Genomic DNA, 13253 nt, shown 5'->3' on the forward strand with positions numbered 1-13253 from the left:
GGAGTTTTTCTCTGGTAAAATACAATTTCACAGTATGCTTTACCTTAGCCAAGTTTCATCATATCAGCATTTATACTTACTTGGAATAAAAAAAAAAAATGTATTTGGCCTTGCAAGCAAACTTATTTCATAGGGCAAGTATTATACCAGCATATATGGATCAGCATTAAAACAATAAATCCTTTTTAATTAGAAAACTGAAAAAACTGCTTCTTCACCATCTGAAATCACATCATTACATTTTGCTCATGAGAACAAAATTTACAGTCATAAGTTGCACATAAAGGGTTTATTTTAAATGTTTTAAGGATAGAGTTACATCATAGTTATAAAAATTACTTACAGAATTAAGTAACAGATTTAAAGTGTTTATACTTCTAAATGCAGAGAACAGGGAACTGTCTACATTGTTCAAAATAAAATAAAAATAATGAAACCAAGCTCTAAAGATGAAGTCATTACCTAATTTTAAAATGTGAACACGAAGACCTTTGAACTATACACATACCAAGAACCATCCAAATTGCACTAATGATGTAAAATACAAAAAGCACAGCATTTTCAAGGAACCAGAAACTGTTTTTACTATAATTCTTCTCCCTGAAGCAACCAGTCAATTCTATCTGAAGATAAAGCTCCATTTTAAATTCATTCATTTAAAGAAGGCTGCTACCTGTTGCAATAAAAAGGGTTTTCCCCATAATCTAGTCCAACATAGTTTAGGGTTTGGCACTTAAAAGAAAGAAGAAAAATGTAGTGTTTTGCTAATCAACTGCAGTTTTATTTTTTCTTTAACAGAATACGTGGTCCCTTCAAATGCTGTATGACACATACAACTGGAAAATTACCTTCTGTTGGCACTATGCTCGTCTCACCGGTGCATTTAATCCTACTAACAACCATTAAAACAGCACAATAAGCAAATTCACAAAAAACTGAACACAAAATAAAAACAGAACGAAACAAAAACCTAAACATTTTAACATGCAACTTTAGTTTGTTACATTGAATGTTCTAACCCTCTAAGCATGCAAAAAAGGATGGTCTGCATTTAAGGTTTGTTTTTTTTAATTTTAAAAAGTTTTACATGGCAGCCTGACATCACACACACGCACACACACAATATACAACAATACTAGAGCAGGTAAATGTGAAAGGCAAATAACTTTTATACAAAGATCCATGGCTTGTGCCATCACAAGTCCTATGTGATTTTGGAAAGTAATGTTGAACCCCTAGAACAAGGAACCAACATTTAGTTACCAGGGTAACGCAAGCACTGCATGCAGATCTGAAACATGAGCCTAAAACAAAGCCCAAAGCAGATGGGCAGGGAGTGGAATTAGTCTCAAGCCTCAAAAAGGTGGTTTAAGCTATCAAAAAAAAAAAAAAAGAGGAAAAAAAGATGAAAAGAAATACCCACACATCAGACAACGGGGACATCTAAAAACAACCATAAAATTTACAGTTTATAGATTATACTCTAATTGGCAGAATACGTGGTGTATTCAAGAGGCTTGCAGAAAACCCACAAATGCAAGCCTAATGCTAAAAATGTTCCAGTAGACCTAAACCTCAGATATTTCAAAACAAACCTTGTATTCCTCACATATATAGCCCAAAGTTCAGTGTACTAGATTATTCATGTATCTTGTGTATAATCAATACACTCACTCATTCTTGTGCCACAAATATCAACTTGGGCTCATGGAGCCAGGCTCAAGCTTTGAGATTTACATGCAGGACTCTTAAGAGTCAATAGAAAACACATAACAGATCTGCATGATGAAAACACTGTGTTGCAAATCTGCTCACTTTGTTCAAAACACAAGGAACATTTACGACTCAGGTACTTAGTGCTTAAGGACTGCATTGAGAAGCTATTCACTGAAAGACAATAGCCTGCCTTTGGTTGCCCATGATGAAATACTGGACGTAATGCAATATAGTAGCAATGGACAAAGAATTAAGGTATCATATTTATATGGAGAGTATTTATTACCATTCAACAGCATGAGGCACAAGCCTTAAGGCTAAAATATGAAATTAGGCAAAAAAATGGACAGAAAGGGGCTTAAACCACTGAGTCTTCAATATCAAGAATACCCACAATAGAGGTCAACCCAGACCTCTGATCTCTGATTAACAGCACCTCTCCTGCATCCTTCCACTAATAGCATACAGTTTGATATCAGAGTATTTGTTCCTTCCATCAACAGTGTTGACTCTCTTCACATACTGTATTTATATGAAACAGTTCTTTGAAACTTGCAGAGCTCTGCTTTAGTGTAACATGACAATTTTGTTGCTGTGCTGATTGTTGTTGCAATTCTGATACTTTTAAAAGCTTCCACACTTAAAAACCGCTAATTTTCATTTACAACTATCCTGCAAGGTTAAAACTGTGAAAGGATTTTGCTGTTGTGGGCTGCTATTTACATCCACAATGTAATGCAGATGACTGAACCACTGAGACTGCCTATAGCTTCCATTAGATAGTACACCACTGGCATGCAGAACTCTAGTGTTCATAGAATGAAATTCATGTTAACAGCATACCTCAAAGCAAGTACAATGTACATCACAAAAGGCAACAACAGGTTTAAGCTGTAGATTTGTCCGGACACTCCTTATGTGGAAAAGCCAGAAAAATAATAAATTGGGAAGATGCCTTCTTGAACCAAAATGATTAAAGACAAAACAAACCAAAGGAATGCAACAGACTGAGCAGAAGGCAACAAACTCTTCTCCTTCTCTAAAGTAAGTCTTCAGTGTAAAAGAACACCCCCACCCACCCCCCTGCCATGAGATTGTATTTACCATGTAAAATATTAACTACTGTTAGGCTTCTAAGTCCACACACAAACATTCAGGTTGCTAGGTTTTGATATTAAATGAGAGACTACTGATTGCCAATGCGTAGTCTAAAATCTTCTGAAATAGCATATATACTGTTAAAGTTGTGGCACCAAGCACTTGGGTTTTGCTGAGAAGTGTGTATAACAAAGAAAGAATTACAACATTTAGGACTGAAGGCAGCCTTGTTGCATGTATTTTACTGGTTCCTACAACTTGTAAATATGGGCCATTAACCTGCATTTCTAATTAACTGGCTATACAGATTAAATATATTTTTATAGTTTAAAGCCTTTTCACTGAAAGGTGCATAAGTCAAACACTTGATATCCTACTGCCCTGTGACTAGTAAAAATGCACAAGTATTTCCACGTACTGCAAGTTCTTAAAAAGCTAAATTTGAAATGAAGTGTAGAAACACAGCAGGTTGGTGTTACTTGGGTTAGGCACTCCTCAATGCTGCGCAAACTGTTTAAACCTTTCAGAAAAGTCACCTCTGTCCCAACCCTGAAAACAAGGACTGCCAGTAGCCAAGAAATTAAATTTAATGTTACAAAAGAAGGCATATCAAAATATCAAACTACACTTGCATGTGGCAGTTGAACAAGTGAGTGCAAGGTTGAAGAAAAAGTTAAAATCTATGAAAAAATTTAGATTAATGATTACAATACTAGATCAACTTTACACAGCTTGAATTTGCAGCTGTTCTTTGCTTTTAACTCCCTCCTGCCCAAATATATTGACTTCCTTCAAGAAAAGGAGTTCTCTTACACAAAATGTGTCACGTTTGTTTGTATTATTCAGAACAAAACAGTTTTGCTGGCAGAGATTGTGGGTTCGCAGGGACATTTAAGCTTTCATTAAACTGGAAAGCAGTCAAGTCTTTGTGTCTACAAATTTTACATTTAATAGTTCCACAAATTTGGCAAAAGTTCACGATGACGTCTAGGATGTCTTCACCAAATCGTAGACATAAATATGGAAATCATCATCAAACTTGATGAAATAGACAGATGGTTTGGCTTCAACTTGATGAATGACCATGCCAGTCCTTTTTGAGCCATCTTCTTTGGCATATTCCACTTGTTTGCCTACCAGGCTGTCCACAACTTCACCTGGTTCCCGTTCTGCAGGAGGTGAATCATCTGTAACACAAAACCAGTGTATTTCAGTAGACATTAACGGAATTTTTCAATATGGAAGACAACTGCAGAGTCTTTCTTTAAAACTCATATGAAACAATCAGAAGTTTTAAATACAGAGTATGTAGAAAGTTTTGTTCAGACAAGCACCTAATGATTGCCATGCTTCTAGAAAGTACAGTTGCCGAAAAAATTTCAAGTAATACTGTCTTTCAGTATTATGATGAAAATTGCACTTTGATTTGTAAGAGAAGTAAATCTTTTGACATGAAGGTTTATGCACAAGTTATAGAAAGTGTCTGTGGATAATTGAATTTAAGCCACCAGCAGAAAAAGGCACTGGGTGTCCTTAGCAGAAAGGCAGCCAAACTAAACTTCTTTCTACACACATTATTCAAAGTTTCAGTGCATGCATGCCACTGCAACAAAAACATCTCTTCTGAACTGTTGGTAAATGTAAACTCCTTATTAAAAGGGGCTTTTGACTCCATATCGGAATAATGCTGTTGGTAAAGGCTAACCATATTATTTTCCTGTCTAGCAATACCTAGCAAGAAATAGATTTTAGATGATGCCTATGCTAACTTTGGATACAAAAAGTTGTGATTTGTAACATGCCAACTGCCAAGGGGTTGGTTATAAGCCAATCACAGAAAAAATGTGATAAAAGTAAAAAAGCACTTTACTGGAGAACCGGAAGCTAACCATACCTTTCTCAGCTTGTCTTTTTGTTGACTAGTTTAGATAAACTTGTGTTTTGTATTCCAGTGAGGCACTTTTTTAATGGTCACACCTGATGTGGCTTTTATTCTGGAAATCCTAAGCTTTTAAATTAATGTCTTTGTTCCAAGTTTGCATTAAGAATCCCTTACAGATTTCACTCATTTTCTTTTCAGTTCTAAGAGTTGTAAAAGAATTCCCAAACAATCAAAAAAACCCCAACAGGGAATAAATAGATTGGCTTCTACTTATAGTTAAGATTCTTCCACAAACTTAAGAAGTTTCTCTTTCAGTTTTTGTTTCAGTTCCTCTACAAACACACTGTCATTCATGGTTATTATCCTCTTAATATCAGTTTTATGTGATGAGTCTTCCTTGGCAAAGGTGCAAGTTAAACTCTTACGTTTTCATTTGGAAGGAATTACTAAGTGTTGGCAAAGTTTTAGTATCAGATCCAGCAATACATTTTCCCCTGACCAAAAAAAGCTTAAAAGGAATTATCTAAATTTTGGTCTTCTCATATATGCAAAGCCTGTCTTTGAGAAGAGAGAGTTTCCTAAAAATTTTAGTTACAATACTATGGCAAGTTCCCCAGATTTACAGACACACTTCAGGTATTTTAAAATCTGATTTGAAAAATACTACTCTGAACATCCAATTACTGACTTAAGGACACAATTCAAAAGAACTGGAAAGCATTCAGTTTCAGAGACGGTAGCAAATACTGAGAAATGTTTTGGAAACAGGTAAGTAGTAGATTGTCTTGTGGTGAGCACAGAGGAAAAAGTGCACTAAAATCAAATTAGTTCTTAAATGGAGAGAAAGCATAGGTCTTTCCCTACCCCCACACCTGAAGGTTGAAGAAAGCAAAGCAGACTTACAATACATTCCAAGTCCTTTTTAATAGTTAAGACAAAAAATTGTTTGAAGGTCCAAATTTGAAAGAGCTTGCTTTATTTCTATAGGAAGAGGAAGGTCACTTTTTTCAATTAATATTTGTGGCTCACTCTTTACAAGCAGCAGACATGTTGCTTTTTTGTTGGAGTGGGAGAAAAAAATATCTAAACACAGACGGCTACTACAGACATTATGCAAATAAGTGCCACATGTTTATTTAGCCATCAGACTGTTAGTACTAGATCCGAAGGAAGACAGACTCAAACTCAACAAATTAATTATAACTCATACTTATGTAAAGCACTATGTAACCAACCACTACAGTTAACCAATTATTAATTTTCTTTAAAGCCCAGATTGCCTCTTCCAGAGAAGTGTGTTTTAGGTACATGGGAGAAATAAAACCAAAGTACTTCACAAGCTTTTTTTCCCCTCTTTTTTGTACTGGCTATCCAAATCACTTGAACAATATTGATTCTCTGAAAATCCTTCTAAACTAGTATGAAAGTCCCGATGACTTTCACTTCAAGAAGTGAGAGAAAAATATCCCTCCTAATCTGGTGAAATAGTTTTCTTGCTAGTGTGTTGCAACATGTGAGAGAAAACAAATTTTCAAAAGATTAGTATTTCTTTCCCCCAATAAGTTACTCAAAAGTTTTTCACACTGAAGCCACCTACCCCAATGAAATTAAACTGAGTATATTAGTGGGTCTGAAAATATTACTCCCACAACAACCGATTCAGAAACACAAATAAAGAGCCATCTCAAGGAGATGTGATACTTCTATAAGAAAACAACAGTGGAAAACTTCTGGTTTGTCAGTTTCCATTAAGAAATCCAAGCATACCCTCTTCCACAGTAGTATGTATATATTTTCAGCAGAATTAGGATTATGGAAAATGCTTTCCCTGCATACGTGACTGCCGATAAAATATTTCAGCAGTTAACACAGACGTTTTTTTGTGCTATAATAACCTTTGTTAGTTATGATAGTTAAAAAAAGTAAGATTAAAGGGAGTAACAAACATGATCTTTGTTTGTCAACTCTCCTGTCCTTAAATAAAACACAGCCAAACATTAATATAAAAAGCTACCACTTTCCAGAAGAAAACAGTAACTAGCCTTACTTGAATCAGGCATAATGCGAAGGTCACCTTCTTTATAATCATCTAAGAGTTGGTACATGTACAAGACGGGATCTTTCTCATAGGTAATATAAAACCATGTGTTCATAATAGGAGCTCGAGCCAAAACCATCCCCCTCCATTCATCTTTTGAGCCATCCTCTGTTTCAAACATATGTTCCACAGCTTTTCCAATCATTGTGTCTGCCAGGTGGGCATCACTAATCCGAGATGAAGCTGAAATTACAGCATTTCATAAATTCATTCAAAAGCACAGATACATGTCTTTGTGAAAAATAATCTTTACCCTTATTCATAAACAAGTGATTGGAAGTTAGTCAGTTAATATACAAAACACTGTCCATTCCAGAGAGTTTAATACTGAAGAACTGCAGAACTTCAGAATGTGGTTAAAATAACAATACATCATCGTACTCCCTACGATTAGTCATAATGCAAGGTAAAGGGAGATCCATTGAGGCCACAGCAGTGAAGACTCTTTCTATTCTAAGTAGACACTGGATGGGGAGAGGCAGGCAGGGGAGAAAAGGAAGAGAGGCCAATTATAGATCAATTCTATATAGTTATTAATGAAACTCTGGGGTTTGGTTCCCCCTAACACCACTCTAAAGACTGTTAGCAATTGCTTTGCAGTCAGAAGAAGCCACAGTTTATTCTGTTTCCAAAGTAGTATTTACTTGGGTAAATATTGAACTCTACAGTTTGAAAAACCTGCAGTTTAACAATTCCGGGCTAATTCTGAAAATCAAAAAAGCTTTGTTACTAATCAAGTTATTTCACTTAGAAAGTGCCTTTTCTCCCCATTATTAAAAATACTTTAGGGGAAGTACATGAGGAAAAATGTAACATTATTACTGTCAGACACACACAGCAGACAACACAGCCAATAGGGCTTAGAGTTTAAATTTTAACAGAAATATCAAGGTTAACTTTACATATGGTTCTTAAGGATAAGACTCTAAACAAAAACAGCAGAATGTACTGCACACTATTTAAAGACAGAAGACAGCACTGCACCGACTGGTATCATGAAATGTTTGTGGAATCAAGAAAATTTAAGAGCATTTAGATTACCTGCTGTGTGACAAAAATGAAATTGACTAGTAACATTGAAGTGGTCGGATGTTATCTTAGAGGAAGTCTGGACAGATTAGTGGAGAACATTTAATAGTACATGTCAGCTTATATGTATGTGAATTAATGAGAAAAAACCCAAAACACTTACCAACTCTGTCTGGAAGAACTTCAAGTGCTGAAACTCTTTCATCTTTGTGCAGTTCTAGTCCATACACACAGTCAAATCCATCATACTTTATAAGATAGAGAGAGGGGTTTACAGGAACTTGATCAAGAACTGTGCCCTTCCATTGTGTTACAGGTCCACTCCCTTCTTTCCATCCATGCTGTATTCTGCAGCCTACAATATTTCTTCGTGGCTGAGAAATAGGTTTGCTTGGTCCCACATTGTTTCTATGCTTTCTGTACACGGATACAAACATAATATTAAACAGGTACATACATATTCCAAATTCTACACTAGACAAGAGCTGTACACTTTAAGATGGCAATATATTTCATAGCTTAGTGCACCTTAGTCAAATTAGGGTATAAAGCATATTACACTGCGTTGGAAAAAAGAAAAACACACTGAGAAGTAGTGAAACATTTTTGATGTTCTTTATAAGATCGGTTTCCAAATAGGCATTTCTAAAACTGGTTTGCTTAAGCCAAAAGAACTATTTTAGCCCTTACTACACTGAATATTAAAAGCAAAACTCACCTGATCAGGTCTCTAAGCACAAGGTTACCTGGCAGTATTATAACTTTACTTCCTTGTTGCTCTCTGCAGAACAGTAAACACAACTCCTGTCCCAGGAGGAAGTACTCAGTGGAAACATTACCAGTCGCTGACTAAAATTCTTCCAAGGCATTTTTTTTCCCTAACTTGTGTTTTCACCTGATGGAAATTTAGCTTCCTTCTCCATTTACAGGTATTTTTGACTCCAAGCATTTTCAAAGACACATGGCAGCAACAACACTTCTCTAGCATTCCTTTTTAGTATAGCAAAAGAAAAATGATATGTAATGGTAATGGCAATAGAAGGGATACTCTGTAGGTGGAAGGGATAATCTATAGGTGGAAAATAGATTAAATATACTTTTTTGTCCTTTCTGTATTTTCATGAAAGTTGCGTGGAAATTCCCTTTGGTTAGTAACAGTTGCTGTTCTGATCAACAGTCATGTAAGCTATTTGACAGTTTCAAATCACTGAAAGCATTATGCACTGAAAGTTTTGTTCTACCTGGTTATTAAAAATGTGAATTGACAATTTTGCATACAAAGGGAAGAAGAAACTAAGGAACATTATGGCCATATATTGGTGCTAAGAAATTAATATTGTGTCTATTTTAGCATGTTACAATGCACGTGTTTAGTCCTAAAAAGATTATTTAGAGGTTTGTCTGATTGAAATCCTCATGGATGTCAACTAGTTGTGAAATAAATTTTTGGGTTACTACTTATAGCATGCTTCATTGAAATGGCTGTAAAATATGCACACAACTAGCATCCTTAAAAGCAACACCTAAAAGAGAGTATCAGTTGCAAAAAACAATACTCCTCTTTAGATAAGAGACAGTGATCAAAGAGAAATGTCTCCAGGAACAATGAATGCTCTCAGAGAAGTTCCTGTATGATCCAAAAAAGACAAATAACAATCATACCACGGAAACCCTGGAAGCAGTCTTTCAGAATAATGCGCTCACTACATGACACTATAATGCTTAATGCTTAAGATGTAATCACAACTATTAAAAACAAGATGTACAATTCCTTCAGCAGCTTGTCCCACCTCCAGACTTTCATTCACCATGAAGATCTTAGCAGGAGGTTTTGTCAAATTTCACTTTTGTTATCATTTGAGCTTTTCAGCAAGACCAAACTGCATTTTTGGTATTCCTAACTTAGAATGTACAGATATAGGAACTCCAAACTCCTCCAGTTAAGAGACACTCTCCCACAAAGCTGGTTCTAATTTTATGCAGAAACTAGAACACATTTTCAAATTCTAATTCTTGCTCAAGTATATATATACATTTTAATTGTAACAGCCTCAGTAATAGTTTACTGTTACAAAATGAGATCAGAGATCTGGTTCTCAGTGCAATAAAAATGAGTTTGTTTTGCATGGAATTCATTTATTTAGTTCTAATGTATCATAGTTTCATTCTAAAGCAGAATTAAACCAATTGAAGATAAAAAGTTAAAACAGATAAAACAATGCCAGTTTTAAGCAGTTTGCCTACGCTGCTAATCATCTCATTGTTGAAAAAGGTAAAAAACATACTATTCATGTTCAACCTCACAGTCATTTTCACTTTCTGCCTATAAAGCATATTTCACTTCAATGTTTAATCTGGAACAATTAAGTGAAAAGCTTTGCACTCATTTTAGAGAATATGATGGAAAAAGTCTACATAACTAAGTTCAAACTGGTAACTACCTTTAAAATGCCTCAGAGAGCAAAAAGCATTACAAATCTAATTACAAGTCAAGTACCCACCAAGTGTACCTGCAGTTCAAATTTTTGTTTGAAGGCTGTACTACTGAACAGCCATTCACTCTCATTTGCAGTGGTTCATACTGTAAGAAATGAGATTTTCAAACTAGTAAATTATCAGAGAAAACATACTACTTCTTGCATCTGAACATGTGGTAAGAAAGCAAGCATAGGTTTCTAACTATCAATAAATAATAGCTATAAATATACTTCCATGCAAGATAACTAAGTAATCAACTCAAACCTCTCCTCTCCTCAACAGTGTGTTATTTCTGTGATATACTAAGTAATACAAATGTACATAACTTTCTATGATGCTATATCCAGAAGGCCCAACACAATTTTTACCTTCTGTTTCATTAGAACTATCTTTAAAATTCCACAAAGATTTGCTCCTGAAGACTGGATAACAATTTTTCTAGACATGTAAAACATGGAGCCAGGAAAAACAGAAAATAGCAAGTCCTGAAAATAGCTCTTGACACATCAGACACATCTTCGTTGTAAATGGCCCTTTAATTCCCACAAGTTTCAGATGCTCTTCCTTATCTTGAAGGCACTAAGCTGGAAAGTAAGACCTAGCTATGTGAAAAGGTTTCATTATCAGAACCAGTTACTTTAGAAACTTTCTAAAGACTACACAGACAAAAATCTTCCCAGATTTTAAAGCTGTATTTATATGGTTCTCACACAAATTTTTATTTGGCAGCTGCTACCAGGGAAACCAATGTAGTGCAGAACTGCACAGGACTAGCAGCAGAAAAATGAACCATTACTTCAGGGTTGCACTTATAAAAACAAGAATGGCAATTTGCAATAACCTATCAAGTAAAGTTATCCATTTTGGTTTGGTTGTTGTTTGTTTTGTTGTTTTTTTTTTTTTTCCTGATCATATAATCTCAGAAAAACACCACAGGGTAGAACTAAGGAAAAAAATAGAAGGATGAAAGAAAACCATACCCCTCAGATGTGGAAAGAAGATAAACTGAAAAAACAGGAAGGAAAACTATAAAATAAGTATAAATGCAGTACAGCAGCAATGGTCAGTACAATTTCAAGTCTTTCATGGTGCTAAGCAGAAAAGTTATTAAAAACAGGACCAAAAACTTATTACAGATTGTCATTAATATTAGAATGGTGATGCGAGAATTGTTATTAACTACTTTTCACAACATTCAGACTATGAGGCACATTAGTTGAGACAAAAGTTTGAAAGTACTTTCTGTACTCTCTTCAAAAGCCACCATTCAGTTGTGAATTTCATCTTCAGATGCTGCAGGAACTAAGATTACAAGTTAGCTTAAAGTGGGATGAGAATTTCAAAATGTTTAAGTTCACTTACATTGCACATATAACCTGCACCTCAAAGTCCTTGAATTGTCAACTACAAGAAATCTGAAGAGCTTATGAAGAAAGGATTGTTTTATACTATTTCTTGTACTCTCTCCTTATGCACCAAGGGTAGAAAGAACGAGATGTGGGAGATTACTGACTGATCTGATGCCAGTGAGGTCAGCTTCATATTGGCAGAGATACCCACTACCCATTGACAGAGCACTTGGAAAAACTGCCCTATAACCACAGGAACCATTTCTGAAAGGCTCAAGAGTTAACTACCATTTAGTAAAGACCTATCCACACTGCTCGTTCTATCACTCAATTACTGAGCCATGCCCTGTTCCATCCTCTTGGCTTCTTCCTCTGCCACAAACCCTTCTGAAGCTAGTTTAAAATCTCCTTGATGGAGTTCCGAGTGCCAGTAGTGTTGTTCCTCTTTTTCTCTAAATGAGGAGTAACTAAATAACTAAATCAGTGACTAAGTATACATTACTAGCTCATGGTCTACCGTAATGGCTCAGAGTAATATAAGCTTATATTATTACGTGATCATTCTTATTATACTCATTTATGGTAAACTACAAATATGAATAATTCTTTACTACTTGGCCTCATTCTCAGACAAGTCAGTGAGCAGCACACGAGGAAATCATCTTGATTTGGTACAAAAAAGCCTTTACTAAATAATTAATAAACTAGGCTAAATTCACATAAAACTAAGCTGGATGCTTGAGTTAAATGCCTCAAAACCATGTCACTTAGGATCAAAACTTTTTATGCCCCATAAAAGCCTTTATGCTAACAGATTTACAGCCTATTTAGGTATTTAAGTAAGTGTATTATCAACACAACAATAAAGACAAATCTAGCCACCCTCAAGTACAAAAGGCAACCCACCTCTGATAGTCTTCCCATCATACACTCCTTTCTCTGAGCGGTTGAAAGAGAACAAGAAAAATTAAGTTTTAACCAACTCTACCTGCCTCTAGACAAATAAATGTTTCTCTTTGCCTTCTATGAAGATAGACAAGAATGGATAACGATGAGCTGGTAGAAGGGGTTAGCGTAGTTTTACATCAGGTGTTGTCTCTCGGAAACAGTTAACACTGTTAGCAATGATTAACTATGTTAATTGTGCAAAATACACCTACCAAACAAATTACTTCCAACTGATGCACCACTATACGATTTTACACTTAAAATACAACTTGTAACATTTCAGTAAGTTTCACACTTACCCAGCTTAGATTTCTCCCACCACAGATGTAGTCACATAGGGTATCTTGCTGTTTGACGCTAATTATGCCCAGAACATTACCTCTATTTCACACAGGTACTCACCAATGTTCAGCTGCTACTATTTAAAAATGTTGTAGAGGGAAAAATATGTGCCATGAATGTGTAGGATAAGCAGGTATCCTCCACACATGTATAGACAGCAGCCTCCTTACAGAAATATTTCAGTATATTCTTTATTTTAGAAATGTGAAAAATCCTTTTCAAAACTATAGTTGTAGTGAATACAAGATTAGATATTTCTAAGATTACTTCCAGACTGAGTTATCAGTAAGCATGTTTTGCAATTTTTATTGGC

At 35.3% G+C, this 13253-nt stretch overlaps 1 protein-coding gene across 5 annotated transcripts in view; it reads right to left on the bottom strand.

Annotated features, from left to right (window-relative positions):
- Positions 1-270: 270 nt before the first annotated feature.
- Positions 271-13253, bottom strand: part of SPIN1 (spindlin 1) — a 67930-nt gene continuing 54947 nt past the window's right edge. For all 5 annotated transcript variants that reach the window (XM_074811786.1, XM_074811790.1, XM_074811789.1 and 2 more), the window contains 3 exons: positions 7987-8240; positions 6744-6977; positions 271-4001 (listed from right to left, as the gene is read on the bottom strand). In XM_074811786.1, the coding sequence (XP_074667887.1) occupies positions 3802-4001; positions 6744-6977; positions 7987-8240 (688 nt within the window). In that variant the 3' untranslated portion in view covers positions 271-3801. The remainder of the gene's footprint in view (positions 4002-6743; positions 6978-7986; positions 8241-13253) is intronic.

This window comes from Strix aluco, chromosome Z, assembly GCF_031877795.1.
Source record: "Strix aluco isolate bStrAlu1 chromosome Z, bStrAlu1.hap1, whole genome shotgun sequence".
Lineage (NCBI taxonomy): Eukaryota > Metazoa > Chordata > Aves > Strigiformes > Strigidae > Strix > Strix aluco.